At 36.2% G+C, this 14775-nt stretch overlaps 1 protein-coding gene across 6 annotated transcripts in view; it reads right to left on the reverse strand.

Annotated features, from left to right (window-relative positions):
* Positions 1-14775, reverse strand: part of ACSL1 (acyl-CoA synthetase long chain family member 1) — a 51757-nt gene that overhangs the window by 25560 nt on the left and 11422 nt on the right. For all 6 annotated transcript variants that reach the window (XM_070757552.1, XM_070757553.1, XM_070757550.1 and 3 more), the window contains exons 3-10: positions 11276-11390; positions 10865-10929; positions 8140-8241; positions 4205-4304; positions 3130-3308; positions 2307-2339; positions 2159-2210; positions 1367-1440 (exon numbers count right to left, since the gene is read on the reverse strand). In XM_070757552.1, coding sequence (XP_070613653.1) covers positions 1367-1440; positions 2159-2210; positions 2307-2339; positions 3130-3308; positions 4205-4304; positions 8140-8241; positions 10865-10929; positions 11276-11390 — 720 coding nt within the window. The remainder of the gene's footprint in view (positions 1-1366; positions 1441-2158; positions 2211-2306; positions 2340-3129; positions 3309-4204; positions 4305-8139; positions 8242-10864; positions 10930-11275; positions 11391-14775) is intronic.

A 14775-nucleotide genomic window follows, 5' to 3' on the forward strand; every position in this document is an offset into this window, starting at 1 on the left:
CTGATCTAAATGTAGTTCATAAAATCATATATCCAAATGTCCTTGCTGCTGCTGACTACTTTACTTTCAACAACAGCAATACACGAGCACGTAATAGATTCAAACTAATTGTAAACTGCTCCAAACTTGATTGCATAAAATACGACTTCAGCAATAGAGTGATTAATGCCTGAAATGCACTACCTGATTCTGTGGTTTCTTCCCTAAACCCCCAAAACTTTAACCTTAGATTGTCTACAGTTGACCTCTCCCCATTTCTAAGAGGTCTGTAAGTGCACCACTGTGCCTACTGTCCCTATCCTACTGTCCTATTGTCCTCTTTTACTTTTTATTTATGTTTATACAAACTGCTACTATCTTCTATGTGTTTGACAAATAAATAAAATAAATAAAATAAATAAAATAAATAAAATAAAATAAAATAGAAATAATAGTTGTGGTAATACTGTATATTTATTTTAATGGTGATTATTCTCCCTATGAATGACAGTTGAATATTTTTCCATCTTTTTAAAAATTTGTTGCATTATTTTACTATAATTGTCCTCCATAATTGAAGAGCACTTTGCTGACAACCAAATTCCTAAGTATTTTACTTTTTTTGACTATCTGCATTTCAATAAAACATGGCTTCCAGAAAAAAGTTTTTTTGTGTTGAACTACAAATCAAGCCTGTATTTAGAATTTCCTATTGGTGGTTTAAACTTTTTAACCTCCCATTCCCATGGCATAAACCCTTAAATATTTGAAACAATAATCTGCAAAATAGAAAAGCTGCAGTTGTTTTATGGAAATAATACTAGATAACTTAAATGACTGATTAAATAACTTATGCTAGGAAGAAGATAGTAAAACAAGCAAACCAAAACAACCTAAATTTCATTTGTTTTCATGTTAGGCAATCTTTCTAAGTATCTCCTTACTTCACTTAGTAATACTGAAATTCTAATATCCCAGCTTTTTGTAAAGATTAAACATTAGAACACTTAGTATAATAGAAATGTCAAGTTTTTAAAGGTTATTAACAGGTATATACTGTATGTATTACACATTCTATCTTATTTTTCATTTAAGTTAATCCTTTGGTTAGGAAGCATTAGAAAACCTACCAGTTCTACTGGTACTGATCTAACATATAAAGGTTTCATTTTAAAACAACAGCAGAAACAAAATTAAAAATACACATTTTTTTCCTAAACTTAACTGCAGAATTGGAAGTGAAAGCTGCAGTTTTTGGTGTCCAATAAACTGATGACATCAGGTTGCTAAAACTGAAATAAATTTATTTTGTAAAAGATTAATTATTTATTTTCCAAGTGAGCTACACTCCAAAGTCTTAAAAAAAATCAAAATCAGCAACCTTTACCTCTGTTGCTTTCACAAATGCAGACATATTGCTCACTATATTTTGATGAGTAATCATGGCTCCCTTAGGACATCCTGTGAGAAAAAAGGTGCAAAGATTTGAAACAGCAAATAGATGAAATTGTTAAATGGGTTCGTGGAATTCTTGTAAGGTAATCCTCCACTTACAACCATTTAGTGACCTTTAAAGTTACAGTGGCGCAAAAAAAGATGGACTTACAACCAATCTTTACACTTACAATTGTCACAGCCACCCCATAATCATGTGATCAAAACTTGGGGACTTGGCAATCATCCTGTATTTAAGATGGTTGCAGATCCCAAAGTCATGAAATTGTCATTTGCCATTTTTCCCATCCAGCTTCCAACCATGAAAATCATTTAACACTGATTCACTTAATAACTGCAGTGATTCACTTAACAACTATGTCAAAAATGGTTGTAAAATTGGGGGTGACTCACTTAATAACACTCTTGCTTAACAGCATAAATTATAATCATAATTGTGCTTGTAAGTGAAGGACTACCTGTTCATGTAAGCAAGAGCTTAAAAACAGCATGTAACGAATCCATAATGTTTTATAGCTGTTACAATTATAAAATCAATTTTATAATAATAAAATGTTTCTTCTACAATATACTGTATTACATGGATCTCCAAATATGAATGCATGTTTGGAATGTACTGGTATGTACAGCAATGCTGACAGTTTACTTTAGCATTACATTTCAGGTGTTAAAAACAACTTTTTCATCCTTTTCATCTCCAATATCAAGTCCAAGACAAACATACCTGTAGTTCCACTGGTGAAACAGATTATGGCTAGATCTTCTGTTTGTGGAAGCTAAAAAGAGAGAGAAATATCTAGTATCCTTCTTTTCAAACCAACACAGTAAAATGGCCACTATGTATATACCGTTAGAAGCTATGTGGTACTTACAACAGGTTTGTGTTTGTGGGCTCTTCCTGATGCCTTTGGGGGGGAAAAGACAGCAAATTAGATAGGAGCTGAAATCTTGAGTCCCAAAACTCATGTATATAGTTTTAATAGTTGTACTGAATTGTTCAGACAGTATAGACTTTGATGGTAGAGAATACAATTTAAAAACATTTTAGATTCTTCACTTTGTAAGATTCATAATCATTTTACATATTCTGAGACTATTTCTCATCCTTCAAACTTTCAAATCAGATGAATTACTCACTATATAGCCGTAATATTTAATCAATTTATTGAATTCTTATCATGTTTTTTTCCAAAATGTAAAGGAACCTGCGTATTGGTCATATAGAGTAGTCCTCAACTTACAAGGGTTCATTTGGTGATCAAAATTACAATGGCACTGAATGGAGGGACTTATGACCTACAACAGAAATTAGGTGACTGCAGCACCTCCACAAATATATGAATAAATGTTTGCCAATCTGCTGATCATTACACTCAACTATCTTACGCCTCACCCTGTCCCACTGAGTCTCTACAAAATTTGGGCCTACTTCCCACCCCACAGAATCCCAACAATCATCAGCTTTTCCCCACATTACGTTTTCAAGTACCACCTGTTTAAATGTTTATGGTCATCTAAATGTGCAATACTAAGAAAAATCCTTACATTACTAGGAGTTTGAGAGTTTTTTTATGCAAAGTCCAAGTTAAACTTTATTCAGTTGGGCAGAATATTAATTTAGCTTTGCAACAGACTAAAGCTTCTTGCTTTCTTATTTCAAGGCAAGGTGTCCCACAATAAAATCTGTTTTATTACCTCAATTTCGTCGAGGCTGATGACATCTACACCACATTTTTTTCCGCGGGCTACAAGGTCTTTGTCAAAAGGGTCCATTATCACAATTGTTTTAAGGGCTGATATTTCTCCTTTCTCAGTGTTATCCAGAAGTAGTTCAGCTTTCTCTGCTTTGTCACAGAAGACGACTGTTATATCAGCTAAATAAAAAATAAAAAGGTTGTTAATTCAAACCTGAGTAATCAGAAATAGTTTGGATTTTATAATGGGTTACCTTGTCATACTGTCCAATTAAAGTAAGAGTCTGTAATCAAAATCTGGACTAATCTGCATACAGTAATCTTAATTTGTAATTCTTTAGCTCCAAATCTTTCTGTCTCTCTTTGCAGACTAGTATAACTTACCTAATGGAATTTTATTAAAAGTGCTTCTTGTATCAAGCTATTCTAAACCAAATAGAGGCAGCCAGACTTTCTATACTGGTTTACTATAGTTGTTACTCTTAACAGCAATAGCAATAACACTTAAGACTTATAAATTGCTTCACAGTAGCTTTACAACCCTCTCTAAGTGGTTTGCAGTCAGCATATTGCCCCTAACAATCTGGGTCCTCATTTTACTGACCTCAGAAGGATGGAAGGTGAGTCAACCTTCAGTTGGTGAGGTTCAAACTACCAAACTCCTGGAAGCCGGCAGTCAGCAGAATTAGCCTGAAATACTGCATTCTAACCACTGTGCCGCCACGATTAATGGCGGTAGAGAAAAAAACAATCCTAGTTTTATTGCTACAGCAGCTTTCAAAATATTACTTTACAGAAAGAGTAGTGGAAGTTTTGAACCAACTTCCAACTTACCTGCAAATGGAGGTAGCAAGTCAATCATAAATTAAGTAAGTTTAAACATGCTTGGGATAAACATATGTCTATCATTGGACAATAATAATAATAATAACAACAACAACAACAATAATAAAAGAAAACAAAAAACTCAAAGGACAGACTCAATAGACCACTGGGGTTTCTTTCTGCTGTCAGTTTTCTATGTTTCAATATTCATTGATGTTCAAACTCATCAAAGTGAAGTGTTGAGAACATACCTTTATTCAAAATAAAAATGATAGCATCTGCTCCAAGGGTATCATAGAGTGGCACAAGCACCATCGAGTAAGTATAACATCCTTGTTCAATGATAACCCACTGCAAGAAGAGCACAAAGAAGGCAGGCCTTATTTGCAAAGCTTAACTCTATAAGAAGCTCCACTATGATATTTTCACATTGTGTTGAAAGTATTGGCGGCTCTATTTTTCACAAAAGGTTTTTTCACCAAGGCAGCATGGGAAATTCCATTGCTGGAAAATACTGTTTTTTTTTCCTTTCTATTTTTTTGAAATAGTTTTTATTAATTTTTCAATGTTAAAACACACAAATACAAAATACAAATACAAAAAAAGTAAAAAATAATAAGACAAAAATCAAATTGAACAAATACAGAATATATATAAACATAAACATTAAGAATACTATACAATATATTTTACAATATTTCTGGTATGTGTGTGTGTGTATATAGGCCAAAATAGTGCTATCCTAGTCTCTCTTAATTTTAAATATTCAGCAAAAACATGTGATATATATATATGTATGTATGCATGTGTATATATATTTTACCATTTAAGTTGGTACGTGGTTTTTGCCATTAGAATTTAACCTATAGTTTCAAACATATATGAATATTTTATCCTTTAGATTTTAGTTTTTTTCTGTTTCTTACTTTAATTCCTAATTTCTAGCCAATTGTAAAATCTATTCCAAATTATATAATAATCTGATTCCTTTTATTCTTCTATTCTTTATTCTTCTTTTATTCTTCTTCTTTATCCTACCCATTTCAGCACAGTCTAAAATCTTACGAATCACCATTTCAATCAAGGGAACCTTTTTTTGTTTCCAGTATTGTAGAAAAGTAACTCCGGGTGCAATTAGTATGTAAAGAATTAGGTATTGTTTATCTTTTTCCATTTTTGAATCCAATATTCCCAATAAATCCAGTTATGGATTTTTTTCTACAATCATATAAAAACTTTAAAAAAAAGAACTAGCACAATAAATTTAGGAAAGATGCAAATGAAGCATATTTTTTTGTGTTTCCTTGACACATGTTTATATAGGGGTTTTTTTCAAATAAATGTGCTAAGCTGCAAAGGAGACACATTAAAAATAAAAACCTGGAAAAGCATATGCCATTAACTACCATAACATTCACTAGTAACCACAATTATGTAAAAATGGTTAAAACATCATAATAATGAGTTCAAGTCCTGCTTTAACCAGCTGGGTGACTTCCATATCAGTTATTCTCTTTCAGTCCAACTCATCTCACAGGATTATTGTTGTAGGCAAAATAGGAAAAGGAAAGTATGATGCCTTGAGTTATTTGTAAAAATAATAAGGGTGGAATACAAATAAAATCTATTATAATAAAATCTAATAATATAGAACCTGCTCTTTCATATTTGAGTACCAATGTCAGACAAAAGCATTTAAATAATATTATTTCTTTTGTGACATTTGTATATATAATTACCTGCCTCTCTTCAAAAATCTATGTAGACAAACAACTTTTTTTTATTATTAGCTATTTTCTTTTAGAGGAGTTAAGGATTCTAAAGTGACACTATTCCTACTTAGTTATATGTGGTGCAATGGTTAGAATGCTTTATTGCAGGCTAAGGAGGACCCGGATTGTGGGGGTAATATGCTGGCTCTGTTAAAAAGTGCTATTGCTAACATGTTTTAAGCCGCCCTGAGTCTAAAGAGAAGGGCGGCATAAAAATTGAATAAATAAATAAATAATTCCTCTGACTGTCAGGATTTCAATTCTGACTGGCCCAAAGTTGACTTGGCCTTCCATCTTTCCGAAGTCAGTAAAATGAGAACTTAGATTGTTGGGGGCAATATGCAAACTATGTAAACCACTTCAAGAGGGCTGTAAAGGCACTCTATGTAACAGTATATAAGTTTAAGGGTTAGGGATAGTTAACACAATCCATAATAAGGCCTTGGTCTTATTATGGGGAGGGGCTTATTATTTTGGCGGTGTTGTAGGTGGCGAACATGGGATTGGATGTCCCTTCACCGCCGCCTCCCCTCCCTGTTCTTGGTGCTGGCGGAGGGCTGACCTGCCGCCACCGCCTCATGGAGTATAAGCAAGGCTTGTTGTGCCGTTACAGAACTGTTATGAGCTTCATCATACCAGCACAGCTGGGCTCCAGCTGCCATTCGTGAATGCAATGGCACAACAAGCCTTGCAGAGTCCTGCTCCATGAGGCAGCGACAGTGACAAGTCTCACAGAGACTCATTTCTGGCAAGTGGGAAATGTTGGGCTGTGAGACGCGTGTCCTACCTGACACTTGTAGCTCCCTCACGCTCCTCAGCGTTGTGTCCAGAGAAGCAATCGTAAAAGAAAACTCGTGAGTTTGAGAAACTTGATTGAACTCCCAAGAAGTTTTATTTAATAATGGGCTTCTCTGAACACAACGAGGAACACAACGAGGAACACAACGGAACGACAAGTGACAGGTAAGATGCGCGTCTTGCAATGAGCGCAGTTTAGGGGTGACAGATTGGGCGGGGTGAGCCGCGAGACCTGCATCCTACCTGAGTCTTGTAGCTCTGTCATGTTTCTCGGAGAGAGGGGGGGGGAGAGAAAGAGGCAGGTGCACTGGTGGCTCTTCCTGCGCGGGATTCCCACACACCACTTTTGCCTGCATCCCCTGTCTGAAGGACACAGGGAGGGCAGGTGGAGGATGAGCGGCCCGAGCCAGCGAGCAAGCAAGCAAGCAAGCAAGCAAGCAAGGAAGGAGGCAGAGCCAAAGGAGTGGCAAGGCTGACCTGCGGCCCGGCCTCTCCAGCTGACTGCAGCGCTGTGCAACATCAGTAGCCGCAGAGGCACAAACAGTGAGTGACACAGCACACCAGCATCTCTGCCGTGGGGAACAGCAGCAGCAGCTCCAGGGCAGCACACGGCTCCCGCGGCTCGCTGCGACAAGTGCCTGGAAAGCCTCATCTGCTGCATGCATGACAACAGGGACAGGCTGGATGCGTCCGTCTACTGCTCAAGTCCTGCGCTCACTGTACTGACAGGGCTCGCTGTACCTGACAGATCTTCTTTCAGGAAATGCGTTCCTGCCTGTGAGGAACAGGAGGCGAGCCTCGATTTCTTTCTTTCTGAGCACATTTCAAAACGCCACTGAAGGCAGAGCCCAGAGGAGCCGAGGCGGGAGGTGTGTGCGCACCTGCTTCTCACTTACGCTCTCTCCCCCCCCCCTCTCTCTCCCCCAGGCCAAAGAGTGCTTGCCACAAAAAGAGCAGCTCCCGGCATATCCCCCTCTTTCTCCAGAAAGTATTTAGGGGGGAGCTTATTTCAGTGCATGCGTTGAAAAGCCTGATTGGCCTTATTATGATGACATGTATTATTTTCAGGGAAACACGGTAGTTAATTGCACTAATTTATCACTGGTTTCACGTTGCCAGGATTTCTGAGATTCGATCAAATGCAGAATTATGGGTAACTTACAGAAATACTAACTTCGGCAAGGTATGCAAAACTGTACAAACAAGGTTCAGGAGGGAAGTGTTTTTAATAGGAAAGTGAACACAAGAACAAGGGGACACAATCTGAAGTTAGTTGGGGGAAAGATCAAAAGCAACGCGAGAAAATATTATTTTACTGAAAGAGTAGTAGATCCTTGGAAAAAACTTCCAGCAGACATGGTTGGTAAATCCACAGTAACTTAACGTGCCTGGGATAAACATATATCCATTGTAAGATAAAATACAGGAAATAGTATAAGGGCAGACTAGATGGACCACGAGGTCTTTTTCTGCCATCAGTCTTCTATGTTTCTAAGGGAAAGCAAAATAATCTCAAGCATTACTAAAGCCAACAGGAGAACAGGAATCATGCCTAGCTAGGAACATACTTTTAAACAATGTTAATAGGATTTATTAGACTAATGATATTTGATTACCTCAGGTCTGTTCTGGGAGAAGATTCCTATGAACTGGTCAGGGGATGGTTTGAGGCCTCTATTAAGAAGGGCTGAACCAACACATTCTCCTTTTTCTGCAACCTGGGTGGGCGGGGATATGGGTAAGAGGAAACACAAATGTCTGTGTTAATACACTGGATATTTATGGCTTTGAAAATTCTTTGTAATGTCATTTAATAATGTCTAATGCCTGAACATACTTACATACATGCTAATACAACAGGATGGAATTCTCCTTAAGAAAGGAACTGCCTAAATGAAGCTTGATGAACAGATGTGCTGTGTTTGGATCCCAATCATAATAACTGAATGTAAGTTTTGCTTCTGTGCCTTCTCTAATTAATGTTCACAAAACTGATGCTCCACTAAAATTGAGGTTTTATAGATGACTAATATATTCTATCTTCACTCAAGATACTAGCTGATTAGGAATCATTAAGGCTTCATTTCTAATGATACTGTATGAAAATCGGAATTTTTTCCCCTTTTAAAAAACGGTATATTATCAAAATGAGAACCAGGTTGGTGTGGTAGTTAAAGCATCAAGCAACAAAACAGGATATCCTGAACTCTCATTCTGCCTTAGGTACAAATCCAGCTATGTGATCTTGAGCTAGACTTCTGAAATCTTGCCAGGAAAACTGTAGGGACCTGTAGTTGTCAGGAATCAAGACTGACTTGAAGGTGTATATACACTGCTCAAAAAAATAAAGGGAACACTTAAACAACACAACATAACTCCACGTAAATCAAACTTCTGTGAAATCAAACTGTCCACTTAGGAAGCAACACGGATTGACAATCAATTTCACATGCTGTTGCACACATTCAACTTTCTACAGAACAAAGTATTCAATGATAATATTTCTTTCATTCAGATCTAGGATGTGTCGATTCTCTTCATTCTTATCTTCATTTCTTTTCTTTTCTTTTTTTCAACCTATTCAATTCTTGGTAGCATCTCCCCTCTCTTTCTCTTGGGTTCTTTGAGTTCCCCCAGCTTTCCAGTTATTTTCCATTTAAGGAAAGGCCAAATTAACACTTTATTTGCTTTGATGGAATACATCTAACCCAGGGGTGGATTCCTCTTATGTTCCTACTGGTACATTGCATGTGCGTCGCAATGTTTTGTGCATGTATGCACGCTCATTACATCCGTGTGTGTGCATCCCCTTGCATGATTTTGCTTCTGCGCATGCACAGAGGGATGATTTTCTTTTTTTAAAAGATTTTTCAGTTTTAAAAGCATCACAATAATTTTGCACAGATCACAACTGATCTCTTATATCTATTTTTTAAATTACTGTCACTATTTATATTTACATTATTTACACATATTGCTCATGTTTACATCATTCTTATATTTGTAAGTACACCAAATAACCATTTTTAAATTTATTTTCCATCCAATTGTACATGCTAGGTATAATATTCTGAGTTATGTAATCCTTTGATTTGCATCATCAGCCTATCCATTTCTGCACATCTGTATATTTTGTCTATGACTAAATTTTCTGGTGGTACTATTTTATTTTTCCAGAAATGTGCGTAACGGATCCGGGCTGCGGTTATTATATGTACAGTATTAAATATTCAGGTTTTTTATCATATTGTTCCTGTTCTGGAGTAAACTCTGGTTCCATTCCCATTATTTCCTTTATCCATCTTTGTATTGTTTTCCAGAAACTCTTTGCTTTGGGACAAGTCCACCATTGGTGAAAAAAGGTACCTAACTCTACTTTACACTTCCAATAGGTCGAATTAGAATTTGGATATATTTTTACCAATCTACTTGGAGCTAAATACCAACTGTAGAATATTTTATAAAAGTTTTCTTTAAAAGCCACAGATTTTGTAATTTTGCAATTGATATTCCAAGTCTTCTCCCAGTCAGCTGTGTGTACATTATGTTTGACATTTTTTGCCCACGCAATCATTGGTTCCTTAATTATCTGTTCTGTATTGTCTAATCCAGTGTTTCCCAACCTTGGCAACTTGAAGATATCTGGACTTCAACTCCCAGAAGTCCCCAGCCAGAATTCGCTGGCTGGGGAATTCTGGGAGTTGAAGTCCAAATATCTTCAAGTTGCCAAGATTGGGAAACACTGGTCTAATCCCAATAGGTATATAATTTATATAATTTCACTATCATTTTTTCATCTAAGCCAGTCAATATTTAATCTAGTCGTTGTACATTCATGTCAATGCCTGTTTCTTCCTTGCCTTTTTTATATCTTGTTTTAATTTGGGCATGTGGCCATCAGTCAATGTTTATATTTTGTTCCTCTAGTTTTTCTCTGCTTTTTAGCTCCCCTGCTTAACACTTTATTTGCTTTGATGGAATATATCTAATCCAGGGGCGGATTCCTCTTGCCTTCCTACCGGTACGCTGCATGTGCATCGTAAAGTTTCACGCATGCACGCATGCTTGTTACACTTGCATGATGACTTTGCTTCTGCGCATGTGCAGAGGAACCATTTTCTTTCTGCACATGCTCAGAGAGAAAAAAAATCACCAAAAATTAGGAAAAAAAGATGGCCCTGCGCGCGGAGCAGGAGAAACAGCACCGGAGCTATCATGTGCAAATTGTGAAATCGGTGGACCACTACCGTACCAGTGTACCGTTCCATACTATTAGGAACCTACCTCTTACCTAATCTATCATTGCATTGCAACCACATACAAATTTGCCTATCCACTTACCTCCTTGTAAGAAATCCATTCATATGGCTGATTTGGTTTCCTTTTTCCCAAACAGGGTCCATTGTCTGTAGAGATTTAAAATTCAAAATGATAAATAAATTTAAAAATAAGTAAAATAATGCACCAAGCAACCTTCAACAACTATCTCAGTTCTGGGTTTTTATATTAGAATACTAAAATTCAAATTCATGTTACTAGATTCCATTTCCCAGAGAATTGATATGCAGGTTTCATAAGTTAACTAACTTCAAATGTTCATTCTCAACTCCTATGATTTTCAGTTTCAGTATCTGGTGATTGGAACAAGTGTATATGGATGTTCATATCTGGCTAGCTGATATGGCTCCATGAAAATCTGTAAGATATACTCCTTCCAGAATTATTCTTCCTTTCCAAATGATCAATACTCACTTGACACATGCAGGCCTCTCTGGAAGACTTCATAAACTGTTCTCACATCATCATAATAGTAAGAAAATGGCTCATCATTATCAATGAGTGCAGAGCGTCTGGCAAGCTCTCCACCCTGTATGAAACGAAGTAAAACACATATACTTTTGTACAACCTTTGAACAATTTTTTCTGTGATCATGCCCAACAAACTATGTTAATTATCAAATTAGGAAATGTGTCAATGAATAAAAAGAATACCATGTAAAAATCTGACAAACACATATGACACATACTACTTTCAATTTGTTTCTAGCCCAGAGTCAAGGGAAATCATATACAGCTTGTGTTAAAGTTATATTAAAGCTACAAATCACAATACTTAGTGTCAATAATTAAATTTGACTGCATGAAATTCTGGGAGTTGAAGTTCATAAGTCTTAAAGTTACCAAGTTTGAAGACCTCTGTCTTACATTTTATGCTTTTCTGGTTTTAAGAAAAAGGCTGTTTTTCTTATGTTTCTTTTGTAGTTTTACTACTTACTACTTTTTCTCAATCCTAGAAAGGAAACAATGGCAAACCATTTCTGAAATAAATTGCCAAGAATGCTGCAGGGATCTGTTCGGGCAGTCGGACAGGAATGAACAAAGAAACATAAATATATACTTCTATGGCTGCCTTGAGTTTGATAAAACCTACATCCATATTTTTGATCCTTCGTGTTCCCTGATTTCCTTCTCTGCTTTTCCATTGTTACTTAAATTCATTTTCAACATTATTGAATGTTGAGCAATGTATTCATAGCTTGTATCAAAATGCTGAAGGTGGAAGGAAAGATTTTAAAAAAACATTCCACATGTTTTGGGAAATGCTGTAGCAAGTTCATAAGAAACTCTTGAACCAGGATATTCCAAATCATAATTCTGGAAACTTTGCCAGTTTCCATTCGGCAAATTACACAATAGCTGTCTTTTCCCTATGTCTAGTATATCAGCCGTGGGTGAGGTGGAAGGTAGAATTACAAAGTTATTAGTCAGAGTCTTACTGAGGAATTGGGATCTGGATGACAACACCAGTAATTGCACAAAAACTGTTGCAGGTGCACTTCTGAAGAGGAAAAAAAAAAATCTGGGCGCATCTGTCTATGATAGAGGAACAAACTGTACTGCATTGGGCTGGACAATATTATTGTTGATTTGGACAGATCATTTCAGCCTAGCCAATGACATGGATTGTCAACCTCTATTTCAGCCATATCTCTGGCAATCTGATGTTTCTAGCACATTGCCAAATATAGGCATTGCTTACTTGAAAGGGTATCTATTAGCATTAGCAGCTACTGTTAAAAACTCTGCTCTGCTGATTCCATTAAAAACAGTGTCATAATTTCAAACCCTGCACAGCACAGGATGAGAAGCTGAGCAATATATAAAATGTTCTTATTTGCTCCTCTGTTTCCAAATGGGTCAAAAGGCCAGAATTTCTGTAACATCAGCGAGTGCACATAATAGAAATTTTGAAAGCATGGCTTCTCATCTGTATATAATATAGAGGGGGAAATTGAAATCATAACCCCAACTTATTTTTATCTATGAAATACTTTCCAAGCAAACATTTCAATTGTAATTATATATATTGGCCTACAATTTTAGCTACATTTTAGCTACAAACAACCTACATTTATAAAGCAACACTTTTTAAATTGTAGCTCATATGCCAGCAGCATGATTATATCCAATAAGTACATGCTGGTTTTTCTTAGCCACTTTGGAAAAATATACAAGCTAGGAATCAATTTCAATTTATGAGCTAAGCATCACATGAAGCTGAGACTGTGGACACCAAAATGGAAATGTTGCGCTCAATGCAAGAGGAAAACATGTTAGGAAATCTCCACTTCCAGATATTCTTGGTGCCTTAAAGGGAAGACATTATATGTGTCTGTGTGTCTATGAATACCTTCAGGAGAGGATTCTATTCTTGGGTATCTCAGAAATTTGACAGGAGGCCTAGTGTATAATAATGGCTATTTATTGTTCTAGAAACACAAATTTTGAAGATAACACCCCTCACCTCCCCAGCCTCTGCAATCTTTTGTGAAGTTCAAATCCTCTGGCTGAGCGATGAGAAGTACAAATTTACCCAAGGTCAGCCAAAAATCTGGGGTCACGAAGACTGCTGATAAATTAAGCAATTTGTATTTTGAACTCTGCACATGCAAATCAATACCTGCCCAGATCAATTATTTGAAAACTGAGTGCCAAGAGATTTCCAGTAATTACTTCATAAGAGGAAATACAAATATCTTTTTTGCATGACCAAAAATATTTGAGCCTGAATGAATTGTTGGAATGGTACTAATGAATGGTTGATCTCAGTGAGACATAAAATGTACCTTATGACAACAGTCCACTGATAAGCTTATATTTCCCAATAATTTTTAATGTTATGGATGTGAAATAACTAGCTTAATGCTATTTGCTTTATTAGTGCAAAAATAAAATTGTGGGACAAGTACGGTTACTTTGCACGAGCTTCAATATGTAATCTGGACATTTTTACATGAAAAAGAGACTTTATAAATGAAGGTGGCTTGCACATGTATAACAGATGAATCACTAAATCTCATGAGGGTTCAATTAAGTTACCAGCTGCATCTCGCTATGAATGTGGCTGCAGAATACCATCCAACTACTAAACATCATAGCCAATGTTAGTCTGAATTAATAGACAAATGTTCTTCATTAGAAGGCAAGGCATATGGATTCAGTCAACAGAAGATACTAAATGGGATTATATTTTGCCTGGTTGCAAGTATTTAAATCACACATCCAGAGTTCTAGAATTCTACTGAAACAAAGAAAATAATGCAAAGTTCAATCATAGCTCATAACTGCAATAGTCTGAAAAGAGCAGGGGGAACTGTAGCTTAGCAATTCTTTATCAGCTGGACTTTTTTTTCCAAATCCAAAAATCTTTTTTCCAAATTTTCTCTTTAGGAGAAAAAAATGTTGGCAATTTCCAAGATTGCCTAAGGAATCTTAGGCAAGTTTCCTGGAGGAAAGTTCAGCAATACATTATTTAAGCTTCAAACGAGAAGTGCTTTGAATAGGCATTGTCCCACAGTTATGCCTGTCTTCCTAAAAACTCTAATGTCCATATTCTACAAGACTTTTAGTCTGTTAATCAGCTAAGGAAATTCAGGTTCTGCTGCTTGCACTAAACACAAGATTTGTTTCTCAGTGTCAGAGCCCTTAAGATGTGTATACTTCAACTCATAGAATTCCCTAGCCAACCATGCTTTTTCTTTAAAGGTGCCAAGATTGAAAAAATACTGACACAAAATATTGTATAGATTCTGAATAGCCCTTTTTAATCAGTTTCAAAACATTTTATCTAAATATATCCATTTATCTTAAACCCTTAACCCAAAGCTCTTTTTTGTAAAGACTAACTAAAATTACCATAGCATTATTAGTTTTTATCAAGTAAGTAATCAAAGAAATAAAAATGCTTGACT

Source organism: Erythrolamprus reginae, chromosome 7 (assembly GCF_031021105.1).
Source record: "Erythrolamprus reginae isolate rEryReg1 chromosome 7, rEryReg1.hap1, whole genome shotgun sequence".
NCBI classification, from domain to species: Eukaryota; Metazoa; Chordata; class Lepidosauria; order Squamata; family Dipsadidae; genus Erythrolamprus; species Erythrolamprus reginae.